At 38.0% G+C, this 23,328-nt stretch overlaps 1 protein-coding gene across 5 annotated transcripts in view; it reads left to right on the plus strand.

The window, feature by feature from the left end:
• LOC103289977 (rab GTPase-activating protein 1-like) overlaps window positions 1-23,328 on the plus strand; it is a 438,759-nt gene that overhangs the window by 65,424 nt on the left and 350,007 nt on the right. For 4 of the 5 annotated variants that reach the window (XM_054712112.1, XM_054712113.1, XM_054712115.1 and 1 more), the window contains 3 exons: window positions 515-625; window positions 16,192-16,258; window positions 21,649-21,751. In XM_054712112.1, coding sequence (XP_054568087.1) covers window positions 515-625; window positions 16,192-16,258; window positions 21,649-21,751 — 281 coding nt within the window. Of the gene's footprint in view, window positions 1-514; window positions 626-16,191; window positions 16,259-16,593; window positions 16,633-21,648; window positions 21,752-23,328 lie in introns of those variants that run through there. The other variant, XM_054712116.1, reaches the window with a different exon arrangement.

Here is a 23,328-nt window from a genome sequence, read left to right on the forward strand (position 1 = left end):
TCATTGATGTTTCTGTCTCTATCCCTCTCCCTTCCTCTCTAAAATCAATTAAAAAAAAGTTATTAAATCATATTCCTAAATTTGTTAAATTTAAAAACTAAAATTTGAAATGATGTCATTTACAAAATCTTTTTTTTAACCTCTGTTAGGTTTTGTTGATTATAAACTTACTAGAGGCCTGATGCACAAAACTCGTGCAAGAGTAGGCCTTCCCTCCCCCTGCTGCCGGCATCGGCTTCCCTCTGGCACCTGGGACACGGGCTTCCCTCACAGCCCTGGCTTCCGGAAGGTTGTCCAGAAGGATGTCCAGAAGGACGTCTCATCTAATTAGCATGTTATGCTTTTATTATTATAGATAGTTACTGTGTGGCAGGATGAGAGTTTAGTACATTTTAAGAATAAGGGTGTTGTTGCTTAAATACTTTGTTGTCTCATTCTAATGTTGGAATAGGTTATCTTATGTTATTGTATTACTTATTGTATTGATAATTCCTTTTCTTTTTGCATATTTCAGTCCTGTGCCTAAGGACAGAGATAAATTTTATTTCAAATTGAAGCAAGGAATAGAGAAGAAGGTAGTGATTACAGTGCAGCAACTTTCTAACAAAGAATTAGCTATTGAAAGGTAAGCAGCTTGTTCCTAAATGCTACCCCAGACTTGTATTGACACTGTTATTGTGTTTCAAGATACATACTATTGAATCTCAGCTGTATTAGTCACTGTGGCTTTTCACCATACTTCAATTTCTTCATTTAAAAAATGAAGATGAGGATGAGAATCATAATACTTTCTGCGCTTAAATAAGTTAGATATAACTGGTTCATTGAAATCTCATTGATGGGAGCAATAAACATGAAATGACTTTATTTTTTCAGTAACAACTTCTTCAACCCTGTTTGGTCAAATCCATCTTTCTTGCTATTCCTCATTTATATATATGAGACAGATACCTTCTCAGTCATTTTTGATTATTAAACATTCCATATAGTTACTGGGATTTCAGAATCTTTAAAAGATGGATACATATGTTTTAAATATATAAATGTGCACACATACATACACACACATACATATATATATGTGTATGGGTGCAATTATATATTTATGTATATATTGACCATATAAAAACAAAATAAAAACTCTTGTGGACAGAAGATACCATAAACAAAGTTAATAACAAATGATAGTTCTGGAAAAAACATTTCTAATATAGATGACAGGTGAAAGGTTAATATATATAAATGTTGTAACAGTTGGTAGAAAAAAAGGAGAAAAACAAGGGTATGGATAGGAAAGCTCTTCACATGGCCAACAAACATATATGTAACGATGTCCCAATTCATGAATAGGCAGGGAAATGTAATTAAGGTAACAATAAGATATCCAATTGGCAAAAATAGCATGTAGAGCTGATGGGCAAAAAGGGTAAAGTGTATGTACCTACTTTTTGAAAGCAATCTGGCAACATCTATGAAGATGAAAAATACCTATAATGAGATACATTGGTCCCATTCTAGGGAGTGTATCCTGTTAGAAATAAAAGTATACCACTAATGACATTTTTAAAGGATATTTATTACAGCATTGTTTATAGTGGCACAAAACTGGAAATAAAAACAAATACCTACTCGACTTAGAGGAGTGGGAGAAATTGATAAGGATCACAGAGAAAGAAAAGCCTCTTTGTTGTGTACTATGACCACTCCTTCATTCATTCTCTAGACTGGGGTGAAGGTCAGGGCCAGTTGTGGTTCTGACCGATAGCATCATGGTAGCCTCTGTCCCAACTGAATGTAGGAGAAGGTGCCTGGCCCCTATACATCTACAGCTTTCTTTAAAGTGTCAGGCATTTAGCTCTACTTTCTTCCCATCTTTGGTTCCTACTGCTAGTCTCCAGATAACAGGAAAGTCCTGTTCAGCATCTTGGTAGAGTGTGTTTTTAATTGTTTGTGAAAACACAATAAAAACGATTTCATCAGTTTTAAGAGGTACATCATCCTACCTAATAAAATGGTAATATGTAAATTACCATCACTCCGCTACGCCCATGACTGGGCCAGAGGGAGACGCAGGGGGCGGGACTCGGGGTGGCCGGGGTAGCCAATTGGGCCGGCAGGACGCTGAGCTCGCGTCGCCAGCGGCAGCGCAAGCTCAGCCTCTGCGCCATGGCTGTGCTGCGGAACAGAAGGGGCTCACGTCCCACCTCGGACCATCAAAAGAGTGGGAGCTGGGTGCCTGTCTGCTCCGGCACCAGGCCTTTCGGAAGCCTCTGCTGCACCTGAGGCTTCTGAAAGGCCTGGTGCACCAGCGGACAGGCACCCAGCTCCCCTGCGATCAAAAGCCAAAGCGTGTAGGGGACCCTACATGTGTATGATTCAATCATGCACTGGGCCTCTAGTATATAATAAAAGGCTAATATGCATATTGACTGAACGGAGGAACAACTGGTTGCTATGATGTGCACTGACCACCAGGGGGCAGACACTCAATGCAGGAGCTGCCCCCTGGTGGTTAGTGCACTTCCACAGGGGGAGCGCCACTCAGCCAGAAGCTGGGCTTATGGCTGGCGAGTGCAGCAGCGGTGGTGGGAGCCTCTCCCGCCTCTGTGGCAGTGCTAAGGGTGTCTTACTGACGACTCCCCTGCGGGGAGTGGGCCTAAGCTGTCAGTCGGACATCCCCCGAAGGCTCCTGGACTGCGAGAGGGCGCAGGCTGGGCTGAGGGCCGCCCCTTGAGTGCATGAATTTTGTGCACTGGGCCTCTAGTCTTTTCATATTTAACATGTCTGAAATTGTGGTGTTGTTAACAATTGGTGGCATCCTATAATTATAGTTGCCATGTTTTTTCCCTTTCTTAGTGGTATAAAAAATAATTGTGAGCCTTAAAATTGATGGCTTCTTAACATTGATGAAAAATAGCTAAAGATAAAGGTATTGTTGCTTTTGAATATTTTAATTCTAAGCCACTTGGGCTGAAGCGGAGAGCACTTCCAGTTGAGATGATTTTGAGTCCATGTAATTGCTCTGTTGAGTCCACATGTCCTGGTCAGTGGGCAGCAGGGGATGGAACATTAAGGATACAGTGCACTATAGTGAAAGAACCACTTTATCCTTTTATGCATACATCATTTCGGTTCTGATTTTAACAAATGTGAGTAAACCATTTTGATCCCCCCAAAAAAAGAGATTTAAGATTTTTTTTGATGAGCAGTAGATATACAATGTTTCAGCCTTTTTTTCGGAAGTAATTTTATCACAGGAGAGATAAAAATAAAACTTTCACAGAGAACACCTGTATAGTCTTTACTCAGAATTGCCTATTGGTCATATTTAGTCCACTTGCTTTGCACCCACTTTCTTGATCTCTCAAACTCTCAATTTCTCTTTCTCTGTTTCTGTCTCTATCTCTCAATCTCTCTCTCTCCACCCCCTTCCACTCCCCCCTCCCCGCCACATGTATGTTTTTTGGAATAATTTAAGAGTAAGTTCCATACCTCATGGTGTTTTATCCTTATACAAGAGGCCTGGTGCACAAAATTCATGCACAGGTAGGGTCCCTAGGCCTGGCTGGCGATCAGGGCCGATCCGGGCCTTCTGGCTGCTAGCTGGGGCCTTCCTTCCCCCTGCTGGCTGGGGCCTTCCTTTGTTCTGCGCCACTCCCTGGTAGTCAGTGCACGTCATAGCAAGCGATCGAACTCCTGGTCTCCGGTCGAACTCCTGAGGGGACACTTTGCATATTAGCCTTTTTTATATATAGATACTTCATTAGGAAATAGTATTTCTTATATAACCATATTATATGTACCAATTCAGTAAATTTAGCATTCAGACAATACTTTTTATCTGACCTGCCATTTATCTCCAGTTTTGTTAGTTGACCCCGTATTATCCTATCCTCTTCCAGGCCAGAATTCACACTAGGGTCAGGTGTTGCATTTAGTAGCCATATGTCTTTAGCTTTTTAAAATCTGGAAACATTTTCATAGTCTTTCTCTATCTCTTATGACAGGGACATTTTTGGGGAAAAAAATATTTTTCCCTTTGTAATATAACATCACTCATATTAGGTTACTAGGGGTGGGGAATGTCTGGCCAGAGGGCCGTATAAGGCCTGATAAATCATTTAGTCTGGCCCTGCCAAGGTATTAGGGGTGAGTTAATTAAATGTTTGACTAAATACAGCAGGATAATTTTTCAGTTGATAATTTTGTATGGTCCATGAATGATGTTATAAATATCCAAACAGCCGTTGGTAGAAAAAAGGTTCCTTATTCTTTAACCCTTTGCACTCGCTTGCTTTTTTCTCGATTCCTTTATTCTACTCGGGATTTAATTTTTTAAATACCCCAGATTTTACAAGCGCAGCAATAGAATAAAATGCTGGAGTTTCTTTTCATACAAACTTATTTATTTGGATTTTTTTATATTTCAAATTATTGATACATTCAAAAAGTAATTTTAATCTCTATAATTTTTCATGGTGTGATATTTTTTGAAACATTCACCCACATGAAGACCTGGTTTACATTCACATGTTTCGCAAATATAAATCGTCTCTCTTCTTCCTCCTTTGATTTTTCTGTTAGAACAAACAACACAATCTTTGTGTTTTTTGTTAGGGTGAGGTGTGATTATATGGAGCTTTCCATCTAAACGTTGCTCTAAGTGAGTGGATAATAATCTACCCCTGGAAGTTCGTGTACCATCTCTGAATTCTCCAACAAGATCATATACTAGTTTCCTAATAAATTTCACATGCGTTATCGGTTTTTCATTTTTTTTCTTTTTTGGCATCATTTGAGACGGCATTTACATTTTACTTGTCCTTTCATGCTAATGAAAACAAGAAAAGATACTGGAAAAATAGACAAAAATCCCCCTTCCCCCCGCTGTGAAACTACGTGTCGAGTGTGGCTCGACATACGAGCTGCTACCGATGCATCCGAGTGCAAAAGGTTAATCTAACATTTCCTCATGATTAGATTCAGGTTATTCATTGCTGTATAGGTGGTATTTCCTTCACAGCGCCGCACATCTGAAGGTGTGTGGTACCCATTTGTCCCTCGCTGGTGATGTTTGCTTTGATTACCTAGACAGGATGTCTAATTCCCCACCCAGTAAGCTGTCTGTGTTTATGTACCCATAAAAATATCCTGCTTATCATCTAAATTCCCTCCTTTATTTATTCATTTATGATTTTTGTCTAATCCAATCTTTACTATGATGAATGCAAGATAAGAATTTTCTGTCTCCTGCACTTTTTTTGATTTACTACCAGCCAGCCTTGACATTCTGATGGAAGCCAGACCACTCCCTTCTCTTTTATTTATTTATCTACTTATTATTGGTATAGACACCTGAATTCCACCCTCCTCTCCCCTCTCCTCCTCCCAGTAGTTTAATTCCCTACAGTGCTTAATTATTTTGGTACTCAGAAGGTCCCAGAATTCGCCAGTGGGAGTGCCTTCAAACTCTATGTCCTTAGGATATGCCTCCAGCACTTTCTTTCTGGCATAACAGAAGGCAACTTTCCATTTGTCAAGTCAGTAATAACACAGGCCAAGAAGTATTAGATGTTGAGTAATTTAACTTTTAGTAATTACTTAAAAATTTTGGAGTTTTATGATTAAGAGGTCTATTACGCCTCTACTCTAGGGGCATATACTATACTTATCTATAAGGTGCAGGCCTTCCTTTTTCCAATGAGAAGCTCCCAGTTTTTGAACTCCTTGAATGTAGAAACCTTGATGAATAAAGGTGAAATCATTGAATGCCCAATCATAATATTTTCTTGGTTAATTTAAACATTTGCATATATATTTAAAATATATTACACAAATTAATAACTCAGAAATGTTGCTTTTCATCCACTCTCACATTCATAAGACAACTGTAATTAGAATCTCTTCAATAATCTTCAACATCAGTGTCTTCATTATCACTTCAGCTGCTTTTGGAATAATTTTAAGGCATATTTTAGAGCACATTATGTGAACTCTGCCTAAGTTGAGGTAAAGCACTTTTGTAATCAGAACATATTGCTGTATCATTAGAAATTTTATCTAAGCCCCAAGTACCCACTTGCATAATATTAGGGTGGTTAAAAATAATTTCCTATATAACCACTTACTATATTGCTCTTATTTTAATATAAATAATCTTGATGATAATATCTAACAACTGTGAGTTCATATATACTGCAATAATTACTAAATCCAAGTTAAGTTTCTTTGTTTCTTTTTCACACATCTGTCAGATGAGCTCTGCAAACATAGACTCTAGTGTGATAGGCCTGGTGGTGGAGGATAGGTGCAGGGTGGAAGGGGTAAATGGAGAAAAAAGGGGACATCTGTAATACTTTGAACAATAAAAACAAATATACAATAGAATGAACTGGTTAAGTAGATAAAGATAAATTTAAAATATAAAATTGAGATTGCTTCAGGCTAATGGTATTCCTTTAATAATACTTAACAGGCAGAATTTCCTGTGATGTGAGATTTTTTAACTGCTTAGAATAATAATAATAATAATAATAATAATAATAATAATAATTATAAAAACACCCTTGCCTTTTATTGGTTATATGTGGTATTTAACATTTTTAAATCTCAAAATGTTAAATGCTGGAATTTAAGGCAATCCAGTAGGTGGCAGTCTTGTCAAGAGAATTCTTAACACCTCTGGATTGTAAAAGTTGTTCTGGCAGTTACCTTTTCTTGAGGAAAAGATTTCCAAGCCAACAGGTACTGAAAAAAAAAAAAAATCATCAGGGGCTATTTTTTTCTTATAGTCCAAACAATTTTCTAGCATGGTTTGACATCACTAAAGTAGACAAGTGGTAGTGTTTGAGCTGTTTGTTATTTTTGTGCTGATTTAATTGGATGCTAGTCCATTCTGAGGGTCTTTTGCTGAATTTACCTAGCATATACTTTGCCTTTACCCTAGGCAAGTTGTTCTCGTTTGATTTAGAAAGAAGTTCAAGTCACTGACTTCAAGGTGCCTAAGATGTTAGTTTTATTTGCATCTTTTATCCCCTTATGTAAGTTAGTGTATCTATGAAATCTTTTAATCAAATCAAGAGAATCAGGTATTCTAATAACTTTACTTAATGGACATCATTCTTCTCCATCCTGAAAATGAGAAAAATTTAGTAGAAAGATAACTCTTTTTCCTTAGGAAAACAAAGTATAGTTATATAAAAATGATTTCATTGTTCTCTGATAGTTATTTTAGATGCTTTGAGAGTTAATAATTGGAAGCTTCTGTTTTTCAGCCTTTGGACTGGAACTTGTGATTAGGACAGAATTTTCAATGTCTTTCATTGCTGGCTTCTGCTGGCACCCAGTAGACAGAGTTAGCACTATAGACGTATGTATGTAGTACTACTACCTTTTTAGCATCAGATACTAAGAAATACTGTGTTTGTATAAATTCATCTATTCCAGATGTTGGAGCTCATATTTAAGTAAATTTTTAAATTTGAAATAATTATGGACTCACAGGAAGTTACAAAATAGTATAGAGAGGCTCCATGCACTCTTCACCCAGCTTCTGTAAATGGGAACATCTTACATAACACTAGTATAATTGGAGAATTAGGAAATTGACATTGGTACAATCTATAGATTTCTATTGGAGCTCTTTTAAAAAAAATTTATTTCAGAGAGGAAGGGAGAGGGAGAGAGAGAGAAATATCAATACTGAGAGAGAATCATTGAATGGCTGCCTCCTGCACAACCCCCCACCACTGGGGGTTGAGCTCCAAACCCGAGCATGTGCCCTGATCGGGAATCGAAATGTGACCTCCTGGTTCATAGGTCTATGCCCAATCACTGAGCCACTTGGTTGGGCTATTGAAACTCTTTTTGAATTCTTTTGTAAATCATAGTATACTTCTATAATATAATAATTTATTAATTAATTGATTGTTTTTCTAGTGGCAAGAGACCTTTACTTAGCTTTATTTAACTTAAGGTGACTAATCAAGACAGTTGTGGACAAAGTGGCTTCTGGGCCTTAGCTGAGGAGAGTTCCAGGTTGTCCAAATATAGAAGTAATTTTTTATTATGTTGTACTAGTGGCCCGGTGCACAGATTCATGCACATTGAAAGGAAATTAATTAGAATATTCATGTGGTAATTACGTTACTGCAAAAAATTACATGTCAAAATAGTATTTATAATATAGTTTTATATTGGCACCAGCGAGAGCTTTATATGTATGGCTCATGCACAAGTCCAGGTTTATTTTTAAATTGCCAGTGCACATCATATGTACTGGCCGGTAGGTCGGTCAGATGATTGATGAATAAATTATGATGTGGTTCACGTTGAATGTCAACAAAAACAACCAAATTCACAATTGACAATGACAGATCGAAACACACGCATGCGATTGGCGACAGTGAGAGCTTTACATGTATCGTGCATGCATGAGTCAACGTTTATTTTTAAACTGCCAGTGTGCATCATATGTACTGGTTGGTCGGTCGGATGGTTGGATGGAGGTACAGTTGGTCACTTAGCCTTTTATATATATATTATGTTATTATGTTTATTAATAACACTGTAAATTCAAGGTGTACAACATATTGATTTGATATATTTATGTATTATAGTATAATAATATGATTGCCATTGTAGTGATAGTTAGCACCTCTGTAATGTCATACAATTATTTATTTTTTGTGATTGGAATAATTAAGATCTAGTCTCTGAGCAAGTTTGATTATACCACAGTACTGTTTTCTACATTCACTATACTGTGCATTAGACCTCTGTTCCTTATTTACTACTAGGTGCAAGTTTGTGCCCTTAAACAACATCTCTTCTATTCCCACTCTCACAGCATAGTATCTTCAAGGTCCACTTAAGTTGTTGCAAATGACAAGATTTTCTTACTTATTATGGCTGAATAATATTCATGTGCGTGTGTGTGTGACATCTTCTTTATTCATCCATTGATGGGTACTTTGGTTGTTTTTATATCTTGGTTATTGTGCATAATGCTGTAATAAACATGGGATTGCATATATCTCATATCTCTTTGATATCCTGTTTTTATTTTCTTTGGGTATATATCCAGAAATGGTATTTCTGGATCATATGGTAGATCTTTTTTTAAATTAAAATAATTTTTTTTGAAAAACCTCCATATTTTTCATAGTGGTGAGCCAATTTACGTTCTTAATTTACATTAAGAAAATAATTTCTTATTTATTGGTTTAGGAAATTGTGATTTCAAACATGGCTGTTAAATAATTAGAAGAGATGGGGTATTTTAATTATATCCTATGCTGATAATCAGTTTATTGTCTCTTGGTTCCAAACCTACCCTTTTTGTCTGCATTAGTTGAAGCTTTACCTATTTCTTCTTTGCAAGCAAGCACAATATTTTTTTTTTTTGGGGGGGGGTTTAAATTTATTTTATTGATTTTTTTACAGAGAGGAAGGGAGAGGGATAGAGAGCTAGAAACATCGATGAGAGAGAAACATCGACCAGCTGCCTCCTGCACACCCCCTACAGGGGATGTGCCTGCAACCAATGTACATGCCCTTTACCGGAATCGAACCTGGGACCCTTGAGTCCGCAGGCTGACGCTCTATCCACTGAGCCAAACCGGTTTCGGCAACAAGCACAATATTAAATTGTGCCAATAGAGGGTGCTGGAGGGATACTGCAGGAGGAAGGGACTTCTCTTCTTGGTTCTGGTGTGATTATTTCTTGCTGCAAGATTCTGGAACATCCAGCGGTGCTGTGCTCCATCCAGCTGGGCATCCAGTGCATGCTCACCCTCTGTGAGCCCACAGTCCTGGTCCTGACTCAGTGAGACTTTCTTGTGGCCCTCCAGACACAAACACTGTGGGCCCCGGGGCTTGCACCACTCTGCCAGTAAGCTGGCTCCAGGAGTCTTCATTTCCATTGTTGCCTGCCCACCTTGGCTGCCTGCATCTCGAGGGTTGTTTCTTGCTTGCTTGTGGCCCAGCTTTGCGTGAGCAGTCCAATAAACTTCTTTGTCTTCCACTAGGTTGCAATCAAACCCTCTCTAGTGCGGTCCGAATAAAGCTTTAGGGAGAGGACCCTCTGAGTTTGCTGTTCCTTGGGGCTCTCCCTTAGCCTTAGGGTATTCTTCAGAATTCTCTTTCTATTACATTTAATAATTCTTTTTTTGTTATTGTTAATCCTCACCTGAGGATATTTTTATAACTTTGCAAACTCATCAAATGAGAGTGTCTTTGGACATCCAGAAGTAATCTTTTCTTGATGCACTTGAAGTAAAACCTCCTCCACACTCATGTTTTCAGTATCAGTAAGAGGGTGCCCAGAGCCCCACATTCCTCTGATTAATACTGCCCCTCCCTTGACTTGTGCACCTTAGCTATCCAAAACTGTAGTGAAGGAGGGTACTCCAGAGCTCTGCATACTCTTGCCAAGGTCCTTCTTCTTACCCTCAACCTTCAGCCTCACTGAAATAATCTATTTTTACTTTGCCTGTTTCTCTTAGGCCTTATAAGACTCCTGGGTTTTTCATCAATACTCAGATTTTAATCCCCAAATGACTCTATATCTCCCTCCCCCCCAATCTTTCACCTGGGCCCAACTTTCTAATCCACTCCATTCTACACTCTAGAACTCACAGTCCATCATCAGCACAATTCCTTTTTTCCTCCACCTCCACCTTGTTTCTGAATGTCCCTTTCACTTTGTAGGACTTGGCTTTTGCCTTTCAAATATGGCTCTTTCCCACTGCCTGTACCTCTGGCCTAGAGGTGTAAAAGCATCTTGTATGCCTTTGCTTCTTCCACACTGTTGTTCCTCCTTCTTCCTTAAAAACTCCCAGCTTTAGAGTTTATGCTCTCAGGTTTTATCGTCTGCTCACCTGTATCGCTGCAGTTATCTACAAATCCCTGGGGTTCCCATCATTCTTTGAAGATTTAGAATCTGGCTCACTGTCACTCTAGTTATTAGGCTTATTTTAATTTTGGCAGTTTTAGCATCTATGTAGATCATTTTTCTAGCAATCTAGCTTCTTAGAGTCTTGATCTCTGCTTGTCCTAAGATCTTGTCCTTTTCCCTGCCTCAACCACCTACTTCTGTTGGTCATACTCTAGAATTTGTCATTACCAGTATTTAAAGATTACAGAACAATCATATTTCTCCCTGTGGATTATAAGGTAACTTTTGCAGAGTTCCAGCTTGTAAGGTTATTGTGGTTCCACACTACTGTGCATAGTGAGGAATGCCTGTATATCTTTCTCTCCTTAATTCCTTCAGTAAGGCAAAAACAATCCAATAATTTTATGTCGGAGGCTTTTCTATGTTATTTTATTTTATTTTATTTATTTATTTTTTAAAATATATTTTATTGATTTTTTACAGAGAGGAAGAGAGAGGGATAGAGAGTTAGAAACATCGATGAGAGAGAAACATCGATCGGCTGCCTCTTGCACACCCCCTACTGGGGATGTGCTCGCAACCAAGGTACATGCCCTTGACCGGAATCAAACCTGGGACCTTTCAGTCCGCAGGATGACGCTCTATCCACTGAGCCAAACCGGTTTCGGCTATTTTATTTTATTGATTTTTATTTTATTGATTTTTTACAGAGAGGAAGAGAGAGGGATAGAGAGTTAGAAACATCGAGGAGAGAGAAACATCGATCAGCTGCCTCTTGCACACCCCCTACTGGGGATGTGCCCGCAACCAAGGTACATGCCCTTGGCCAGAATCGAACCTGGGACCCTTGAGTCCGCAGGCCGACGCTCTGTCCACTGAGCCAAACCGGTTTTGGCTCTATGTTTTGCTTTAAATTCTCTAGGTTGAAACGAACTGGGATTCCAATTTTTTATGAAATTGTTTGGAGTTTTATATGTTCTAAAAAATATGATTAAGTTATAGCTTTTCTTGTTTGTGGATGTTTGCCCCTTCTATCACACTGTCATCTTTTTTTTTCATTTTTAATAACAAAAGTTTAGCCTGTCTCCTTTTCTTTTTCTTTCTTCTCTTATTTTTTATCCATAATTTCCATGGAGGTATATAGAATCCTAATGATTTGAGGGACAAAAAACAAAAGTTGAAAATAATTAGTTTCCTATTGCAGTGCATTAATATATCATCTTTATCTTTTTCACTTATTTTCCCACTGTTAAGTCTAAAGTAATGCTAGATACACTGAGCTTTTGGTGTTGCTATGGGTACTAACTTGATGTTAAAAGCTGTTTAAAACTGTTTTGAGTAAAAACTCACTAGGTATTATGGAAGGCTGAACTTCCTCTTTGGTAATTGTAATAATAATTTATACTTGACACTGCTCTGTAGTTTGCAGTGTTAGTTCACCATTAGTTTTTTTCATTTCAACTTTACATTAACATAGTGAACATGTAAACAGGTAGTATTGGTATTTCAGAAATGTGATGAAACTCTGAAGTGTGTGACTTGCCCAGGATCACCCAGGGAATGTATAATCTCTTCTACCAATAGTCTAGGGAGGCAGTTAGAGTATCATGTGTGAAAAACCAGGTGGTTTTAGAGTCATAGACAAGAGCTTAAATCCCAGTGTTAGAATTTAATAGGTTGTGGTTTGGGCAAATCACTTCTACTTATTGAAAACCAGTTTTATTATTAAGTTATTAGAAGGTTGTTTTGAAATATAAATGTAACAATATAGTAATGTCTGACTTAAAGTTAAGGCATTCAATAAATAGTAGCTGGCATAATTAATATGATAATATCATCTCATTCTCAGAAGGTTTGATTTCAAATTTTGGGCAGTCAGCTACTTATTATATTATAAATAATGCTGGGTGTGTCTTTGCTCTGCTTGTTAACATTCTGCATTTACAGCTATCAGAGATCTCACCATCTCAGGTTGTAATTGTCTGTTTACTTATTTTCCTCCCCTACTAGCCTCTGAACTCCTTGAGAAAATAGGTGTGCTAGCAATTTGCTTTCTACATTATTTATAGAGTTAATAAGTGAAGGTTGAATGCTTTGAACTCCCCAGTGAAACACTTACTATTTGCCTTGGGTGTTAGTGGTGATAATAATATCTATCTAATTACTGACACCTTATTCCTAATAGACCCTGCTTGTCCCACAGGAGACCTGATGTGCTTTAATGAAGTATAATTTTGGAAATGACTAATATAGCTTGATGGGAAAAAAATTGTGCAAATTTAATGCTGGAAGAACCCTCAGAGTGTATCTATTATCCCCCTTTCTGAAAGAGGAAACAGAGGCCCAAGGGGGTGGGGTGCTTTCTCTAAGGTTTCACTGCTAGTTGGTGGCAGGATTTTTTTTTTTTATAACCCAGAAAAAGAACAGTGCATCAAGGATCATCAAAAGAAGGTAATATGCATTGCCACTTAAGGAATACCTAAACTTCCAAGGCTCCTTTTGCAGTAGATCTTAACATAGGAATTAAAGAAATATAAAATTGTACCATTATAAAAGTATAGCATTTATCTGTAAGTGCTAGATGAACAAAATAAGAGTTTAAATTTTCAAAAACAGCAAAAGAAAAGTATGGAGGATGCAACTAAACTTTGCCATTAGTTTCTAACGGGCCTAAGATAGAGAAGAGAGAATTAAATTTTTTCCTATACATTTTGGTATCCATTAACTTTTTACAATAAGTATATAGTAGTTTTATAACTTAAAAACCTTATAATATAGGGAATTGTTCTTTTAAAAATCCATGATTGATAAAAGCTGAAGCAAATGTGTAGTAGTTTCTTCTTATCCTCAGTTTCACTTTCTGCGGTTTCAGTTACCTGTGGTCAACCAGGTCCGAAAATATTAAATGGAAAATTCTAGAAGTAAACAATATATAAGTTTTAAATTATATGCTGTTTTTTTCTTTTTGTTAATCCTCACATGAGGGTATTTTTTTCCATTGATTTTTAGAGAGAGTGGAAGAGAGAGGGAAATATCAATGTGAGAGAAACACATTGATTGGTTGCCTCCTGCAGGAGCCCAACCAGGGCCAAGCTGGGGTCAGGAGCCTACAACTAAGGTACGTGCCCTTGACTGGAATTGAACCCGGGACCCTTTGGTCCACAGGCTGAGGCTCTATCTACTGAGCTAAACCGGCTAGGGGTACATGCTGTTTTGAGTAAGGTGACAAAATCAGGCCATATACTCTCCCTGTCTGTTAGTCACTTAGTTACCACCTTGATTTTCAGATCTACTGTTGAGATATCGCTGTACTTGTATTCAAGTCACCCCTATTTTACTTAATAATGGCCCCAAAATGCAAGAGTAGTGATGTTAACAGTTCAGATATGCCCAAGAGATGTAAGGTGCTTCCTTTAAGTGAAAGGGTCTGTATGTATAGCATAAACGTATTATATAAGTGGTTTGGTACTATCTGTGGTTTCATGTATGGAAAGAATCCCCAGTGGATAAGGGGAGACTGCTATACAGGGAATGTGAGACAAATCTTTTGTCTTTATTGACTTGACTTTTTATTTTTTATTTTATTTATTTTTTAAAAAAATATATTTTATTGATTTTTTACAGAGGGGAAGAGAGAGGGATAGAGAGTTAGAAACATTGATCAGCTGCCTCTTGCATACCCCCTACTGGGGATGTGCCCGAAACCAAGGTACATGCCCTTGACCGGAATCGAACCTGGGACCCTTGAGTCCACAGGGCGATGCTCTATCCACTGAGCCAAACCGGTTTCGGCATTGACTTGACTTTTTAGTTGGGGGACCAAATTTCATATCTGAAAAGAATTAACTTTTATTTTTGCTTATCAAGAATTTAAGGTAATAGTTGGAGAAATAGTACAATGAATTGTATAATTAGTTAATATTTAATTTATACAGATAATGTTTATTATAGTAGTTCATAGGAGAGAGATCAAATAGTGTATAGTAGTAATATTGCAATTATGACTATTAGAGTATAATTATTTCCGTATTAGTAGATTATATTTTGTTCAGTGATACAATAATATGCTTGGAAAGTTATTCTCAGAGATTTTCAACTTTATCTTCATTAGGTACTTAATTGTTTTTGGATGCCAAAGGGAGCCCTGAGCAATATATCTCGAAGTACTCACAGGAAGTAATATTGTTTCACTGCTTACTGAACTCTTGTTTGGATAGGATCAATCACTTACCCTGGTCATAGAAAAAAAAGAGAAAAAGCTAGTGCTACTAGAAAAGTAAACCTTTGGGAAACAACAAGGATCAAATTCAATATTGACTGGTTAGCTGCCACTATTTTAAAATTTGAAAAATCTCGTATTTAATTGATTTACATTCTCTACCTCTTGTATAAAGTGCTTCATAGCATATTAAATTTTGGAAAGCTACAATAAAAACACTGGTACATGTGGGTATGTGTTGTTGGCTGAGGGACACTGTGGACAGATCACATTGCTTCTTGAGTTACAAGACCTGTGGAATAGCCATGTTAATATGAATAAATTGTTTAACTTCTCTGGGCTTTACCTTTCTTTCCTATAAAACAGAATTAACAATTATATCCTAACAAATAAAAAAATGCTAGATTTAACTGAATTTTATAGCTTATGAAAACCTCCTACAAATAAAAGGGTAGTGTTGATGGGATTTCTAACACTTCTTTTGCATCGGGAAGCATGGAATAAAGTAAATGGTTACTAGTATATAGTACATTGGATAATGTTTTCACTAAATAATAGTACTTTTAGTAATGTGTTTTATATTACTATTTTTTTTTTCAAATGAGGACATAGTTTTAATAAGCTACTCAGTGAACATGACTGGTGAGGGCCAGGGTGATTGTTTCTGTTAAGATAGCATGATGCAAAAGGAGAGCACAGTGTCTTGTTCTTATTCCTTTAAAAAAAATCTCCTTTGTAATTTAATTGGGTTATATGATCTTGACCTATATGTTTGGAATAACTTCAACTGTATTCTGTTTCAGTTAATAATTTTTGTGGCCATTTTTATCACAGTTTCTGATCACTGGTAGTCTTTTACATGCAGAAATAAAGATTTGGCAATTTAGTTAAGTTATTTCTATGTAATTTTTATTATGTATCTTAATGAATTTTTATCTGTGCTGTTTCTCTATAATAAGAAAGCTATTTGTAATTACAGAGTTAAGATTATATAGTTATTATAAAATACTTTTTGTTCACTGGGCTTCTATATATTTTTGATACCTTATTTCTCCTTTTTCCCTCAAATTTTCAGATGTTTTGGAATGTTATTAAGCCCAGGTCGAAACGTGAAGAACAGTGACATGCACTTACTGGATATGGTAATATTAACCTTAAACACTTTAACCAAGTATAGATATAGTTATTTTATTTTATTTATTTTATTTTTTTTTAGTTATTTTATATTTTAAGAATATTTTCTACTTTAAAATTGTCATATTGAGAGATCTGTTTCTAACTTTCAGCTGTATAAAAGTAATAATGAAATTTGAAAACCTAAACTTAAAATAACTTATGAGGGAGAGATTTGGGACAATTCCCACCAAAAAATCATATGCAAGTTCAAAGCAAATAGAAGAACAGTGTTATGACAATGTCCATCTATTCATCTGTTTGGCTTCTTAGGAGGATGTCTTTTCTTTGAGCCAAAAATAACAAGGACATGATTATCACAGGCATATCCAGAGCGAATATGGTACCTTTTACTTATTTTAATGCACTGTTATTAATTTGAGTCCTGTGATGGATGCTTTTATTTTCTTAAAAGCATTTCCCTTTCTGAATATCTCCTCCTTGATTATCTGTCCTTAGCAAAGTATATGTATTGTGGGAGTGCTATTTATTTCAGGAATGCCCTTAAAGGTCAATATGTATTTAAGAGTTGGTATTTGATGTAAAAATAGCAAGCCATCCTAACTTTTAAACAGAAACACTTTCTAATATTGCAGTTAATGAAAACATTTACTTTGCAATTTAGAAATGTTATAGGAAATGGTCATCTTAGAGAAAGCATAAAGCTTTTTACTTATACTTCACTGCAGTTTTTATATTTAGTGATAACAAGTACTAAATGTGTTTTTTTTTTCAGCTCTGTTTTGCAAATGTCAGATAAATGTCACCAATTATGTCAGCGTTTTCTTTATTTCATGGTGACGATCACGTTGGTTTTCTAGTTGTACTGAGATGTTTCAGTCAGCCTTTTTGAACTTCTAACTATGTGCAAGCATTGTGTGAAGTGCTGGGGTTGTAGATAAGGTAGAACACAGCTCTCACCATCTGTGGGTTCATAGTCTTAAGACAGAACAGACGTTATGAGTCTGTAACTATCGCAGTGGGTTAAGTGCTCTCACTGAGTTGGTCCAATGAGCCACAGAAATTTAGAGGAAGAACCCCTGGATAGGTCAGGTGGGGACAGCCAGTTACAGTGAATGTGCAAACAAATGAGCTATTGATCCATCTCTCCTCCATCCCTCTTTACAGCACAGCAGTAATGCTAGTGCTTTTACCTAAGGCAATCCAGAGCATTTCAAACCCTGAAAATTCGATGAGGAGGTAGTTCAAGGACATTAAACACTTAGATGCTTCTAGGTCTTAACTAGTCATGGTCTTTCACAGTTTAAGAGATTAAGATGAATCACTGGTAGAGATTTTTCCATGAACTTAAGTTCACATTATAGAATTACAAGCCTGGCATGAACTCCTGAGGCCCCTTGTGTGTCTCATTGTCGTGCAGTCTCCACCTTTAAGAGTCCACGTTGAAATCAAAGGGCTTGTCAGCATTAAAGCCCCTGGAAAGAGAAGTGGGCTGACCTATACAACCAAAAGTTGGTCAGGTGGGAGGGCCAGCATTTGCAGTTATCAACAGTTGTGACTTACTACCCAGTGCTGTTAATCTTCATACCATCTTAATACATGGTTATTGAGCTTTGACTAGATCAGTGATGGGCAACCTTTTGAGCTTGGTGTGTCAAACTTGCCAAAAAAAACTGAGCATAACTCGGGTAGTGTGTCACTTTGAGGAAAAAACTAACTCCAAGACTCTAGTCGCAAATGTTTCATCCTCAGGAGCAGCAAATGTTTCATCCTCAGCATGCGGCCGCGTGTCATCAGAAATGGCTACGCGTGTCAGTGCTGACACGCGTGTCATAGGTTCGCCATCACTGGACTAGACTATGCCTAATAAAAAGGAACTTGTTACTTTATAATGAAGATTATGAGACAGTGCTGGTTATTCCAAAGTTATTTCTTTGTGATCACCTGATATTGTATTCCTTGTAACTTGGCCTGATCTGTGTTACTTCTTCCCCCTAGAGCAAGACTTTGATACTTCTCTGTCTTCTATGACATGTCCAAATATGTGAACACGTTTGAAAACAAATTTCACCTTCTTACATATTACTGCGACAAACTTTGAAAGTTTTGCCTCTTTCTTTCCTTCTTTCCTCCTGCTCTTTCCTCCCCTTTTTTTCCTTGTCTTCCTCCCTGTCCCTCCTCTGCCTTTCTCTCCCCTCCTCCCTCCCTTCCTGCTTCCCAATATTTGCCTTTGTTTTTTGACTGCGTGACTAATTATTTTAAAGGATTTAAAAAATGTTCTCCATTTCTCTCAGCATTTAGCAGTTTCCTCATACTCTGCTGTTCTTTATCTATTTTACCTTCCATATAGTTTCTATTATCATTACATATCTAGCTTCACTTTATTTTTAAAATTTTATTGAATTTATTGGGGTGACATTGATTAATAAAATTATATAGGTTTCAGGGGTACATTTCTATAATGCATCACCTGTATATTGTATAGTGTTCACCACCCCAAGGCAAGTCTCCTTCCATCATCTAATTTTATTTTATACTAGTGGCCCAGTGCACGAAATTCGTGCATGGGGGAGTGGGGGGCGATGTTCCTCAGCCTGGCCTGCACCCTCTCCAATCTGGGACCCCTCGAAGGATGTCCTACTGCCGGTTTATAGGGATCAGGACTAAACCAGCAGTCGGACATCCCTCTCACAATCTGGGACTGCTGGCTCCAGCCGCTCACCTGCCTGCCTGCCTGTCTGCCTGCCTGATTGCCCCTAACCACTCTGCCTGCTGGCCTGCTTGCCCCCAACTGCCCCCTGCCACCGGCCTGCTCGCCCCCACTGCCCCCTGCCACCGGCCTGCTCGCCCCCAAATGCCCCTCTGCCAGCCTGATCACCCCCAACTGCCCCCCCTGTTGGCCTGCTTGCCCTCACCTTCCCTCTCCCCTGGCCTGCTCACCCCTGACTGCCCCCCTGCTGGCCTGTTCACTCCAAATTGCCCCACCCTGCTGTCCTGATCACCTCCAACTGACCCCCACTGATGGCCTGCTCACCTCCAACTGGCCTCCCTGCTGGTCTGCTTACCCCCAACGGCCCCTGCTGTCCCATCCTGGCCTGATCACCCCCTGGCGACCCAAGGTCCCAGCCCCTCCTTTTTTTTTTTTTCCAGCGCCTCCTTGAGCGGAGGCCAGGGCCGGCTGGAAGCAAGGATTTACTTATCTTCTATAATTGAAACTTTGCAGCCTTGAGCGGAGGCTAGGGCCGGCCAGGGCAGGCAGGAAGCTTGGCTTCCTCCATTGCCGGGGCAACCCAAGCCTCCTGCTTGCTCCAGCTTTGTGGCTGCTGCCAGGTTGGTTGGGTTAATTTGCATACTCACTCCTGATTGGCTGGTGGGCGTGGCTTGGTGTAGCAGAGTGATGGTTAATTTGCATGTTTCTCTTTTATTAGTGTAGATGTGACCTGTCATCACCTGACTTCTTGCCAAACCTTTTAGCTCTACTTTTAACTGTCCACTTTCCTTTGTATTTGTTAATTAAAAGAAAGAATTTTATTGGTCTAGCTCTTCTTTTTAGACTCAAGCATAGTATGGTTCTTGTCCATAGGTAGATTGTGGTTTTTTTGGGGGGTGGGGTTAGATGCTCATTCTTGAGGGTCTAATTAGAGGGTAGAGAGAGAGGATAAAGGAAAGAGAAGAGGGTGGAGAGGGGGAGAGGGAGAAAAAGAGAGGGAGAATATGAGTATTGGAGGTACTGAGCGAGTTTCCTTTACATGACCTTGAGTGTATTTCATTGAATGTGGTCTTTGCATTCAAGCTAAGCAGTTCGATTAGTGAAATATCACCAATACACCAGAAAAATATACCAAATGACAAACAATTTTATAGGGATTTAGAGAAGCATATGTGGGAGGGGGGTAATTTTGTAAAAAAAGTTTTCTCTTTTTTTAGTCTGATCCTTTGAAGCCTCTCTGTTCATAATAGGAAATTGGTACAGAACATTGAAAGTACTGTAAATAATATTCATTTTTGCATATGCACATGTTTGTATTTTGTGTGCAGTTCTCCCATGGGACAACCTTTACCGCCCCTCCCCCCCCCCAAACACAACTATATGTATGTGGTCTTGCTATCAGTATAGGGAGTTGCTGGCTTCTGTAGTGAGAGTAGGAGCTGGCTAGGTAAAAGTCTTAAAGAGTGGAGGAAATGAAGAGGAAGGGGAGAGGAGAGAGGGAAGAAGGAGGGAGTGAGTGTAAGGGTGGAGGGAGATAGTAAGCTTCCATGTTGATTATAAACCAACTAGAGGCCTGGTGCATGAAAATTCATGCATTTGGGGGCATCCCTCAGCCCCGCCTGTGGCCTCTTGCAGTCTGGGAGCCCTCGGGGGATGTCTGACTGATGGCTTAGGAGGCAACCAGTGGGCTGACCAGAGACCAGCTGGCGAGTGGTCGGCCCCGCCACGAACAGTCGCCGCCCCCTGGTCGCTGTCCCCTCCCTCTGCCTGCTGACACTTGCCTTGGCTGGCCTGGTGCCACCCACTCACTGGCCCTGCCCCCTGCAGACCTGTCATTCTACCATTCAGTCAATTTGCATATTAGGCTTTTATTATATAGGATATTGGTCTCCTACTATTGACCTGTGATTTTAAGAAAGTGTATAAATATCTGACATATATAGCAGGAAAGTATTCATTTTGAAGGTATTGGTTGTGACAAAGTAAATTAATATTTTAAGAATACATTAAAAATTAGAGCATTGGAGGAAAATACTGTCTTGTGATTAGCTATAAAGTCAATTTAACTGTCTTCAGTGAGATCTGTTCTATAGTTTTCATTGCAACTACATACATCCTTGTGTGAGTATATGAGATTTTGATAGCAGCCTAAGATCAAGTTAAGTATAACTTCATAGCAATATTATGTTTTTGTGATCCAGCATGAACTCTTTTATTTGAAGAGGTATGTGTCTTTATTTTTTATTTTATTAAAAAAAATTTTTTTTATTGATTTCTGAGAGGAAGGGAGAGGGAGAAAGAGATAGAAGCATCAAGATGAGAGAGAATCATTGATTGGTTGTCTCCTGCATGCCCACACCGGGGGTTGAGCCTGCAACTGGGGCATGTGCCCTGATCAGGAATCGAACCTTCACCTCCTGATTCATAGGTCAACACCCAACCACTGAGCCATGCCAGCCGAGACAAAAGGTACATGTCTTTAAAAGAAACTCTGTTTGAAGAAAGCTGTAGGAGAATTTAATACTCAAAGAAATGTTTTTGTAGGGTGAAAAAATTTATAGAGAAAATAAACCCCCCTTTTGCTTGTAAATCCAAATTTTAGTAAATTGAATTGTTTAAAGTAAGACACATTTATTAATTGAAATGGTGATTTTCTTGATGTATATATTTCTGTTTGGACTTTCACAGGAATCCATGGGAAAAAGCTATGATGGGAGGGCTTATGTTATCACCGGCATGTGGAACCCAAATGCACCTATATTTCTGGCACTTAATGAAGAAACCCCAAAAGGTGAATTTTCTTAAAAGATTCCTTATTATTTGCTTAAAATTTTACATTATGGACAATGTTGTTTGCCATGTTTAAAAAAAAATCTGGTGCTCATTTTAAAATGGAGTATTTTTTAATTAATAGATTTTACTATAAAATTTAGCCCAGACTTGTGTTATGTGCAATAAATATATCTGATATAGTTTTCTTACTATTCATTTTGCATTTCTACATCCAACACTATTTCTTTAGCATAAGGAGAATGGTCTATTGCAGGGAAAATAATAGCCTAAGTTAATGTGTATAATGCATCAAAACGTGCTAAATCTAACGTGGTTTCACATGATTACTACACATATGTAATTAATTGACACTGAACACTGTTGTACTGAGGATCAATAGAAAATAATACACAGGTTCAGTGTGAATTTTAAGAAGATTGTTATTTACCTAATACTATTTAGAATGGTGCTCTAAATTTTGTGAGAAATCAATTTGTATCTCCTGTAAGTCCTCAAATTTTCTTTTTAAAAAATGTTTTTATTGATTGTAGAGAGAGAGGAAGGAAGAAGGAGAGAAAGAAACATCGATGTGAGAGAGAACCATCTATTGGCTGCCTCCTGCATATCCCCTACTGGGGATTGAGCCTGCAACATGGGCATGTGCTCTTACTGGAATTGAATTAGTAACCTTTTGGTGCATGGGATGATGCTCAATCAATTGCGCCATACCAGCCAGGGGCGAATTTTCTTTAAAAAAATTAACTTTTATTTTTCAATTATAATTGACATACAATATTATATTAGGAGTTATTCTTCTTTAGAGTTTCAAGTTTCCTTTTCTATTTTACCCATCTATTGGGGGAAAACCTCCACTATTCAAAAGAATTCCCCCTTAGAGATACATGAATTAATTTTATTAGATTATGTAGAAAGTATTTGTGCTTTGTGTTTTATTATTTTTATTTTTTGTTAATCTTCACCTGAGTATATTTTTTTCCATTGATTTTTAGAGATAGTGGAGGAAGGGGGGCAGGGAGGGAGAAAGAAGAGGAGGGAGGAAGGCACAGACAGTGAGAGAGAAATTGGTTGCCTCCTGCATGTGCCTCAACCGAGGCAGGGATAGAACTTGGAACCCAGGTACATGCTCTTGACTGGGAATCGAACCTGCCACCCTTTGGTGCACAATATGACACTCTAACCAATGAGCAACATTGGCCAGGGCTGTGCTTTGTGTTTTATATGTCATTATAGAGTGATTTTATTTGGAGGCGAAATGATGGAAGAATATGAATGAAATTATGAAAGCAAATTCTAAAATTCTGCATATTTTTGATAAGCATTTTAACTTTAAAAAAATATAACTTACAATTTTGTTCCAGTCTTTTAACCTTAGGGAGCTTAGATCTTAGTAATGTATAGCAAGGATATCATTTATGACAAACCCTTTTTTCCTTGTTGTTTACCTTTTCATTTTGTTTAACATGACTTGTGTTGAACAGAATTCATAAAGGGTATATAGTCACATTGGTCATTTTTCCCCACTGTGTTTATTTTTATTCCTACTTTTTCCAGGTATCTGTCAATTACCTGTTTTTT

Source organism: Eptesicus fuscus, chromosome 22 (assembly GCF_027574615.1).
Source record: "Eptesicus fuscus isolate TK198812 chromosome 22, DD_ASM_mEF_20220401, whole genome shotgun sequence".
Lineage (NCBI taxonomy): Eukaryota > Metazoa > Chordata > Mammalia > Chiroptera > Vespertilionidae > Eptesicus > Eptesicus fuscus.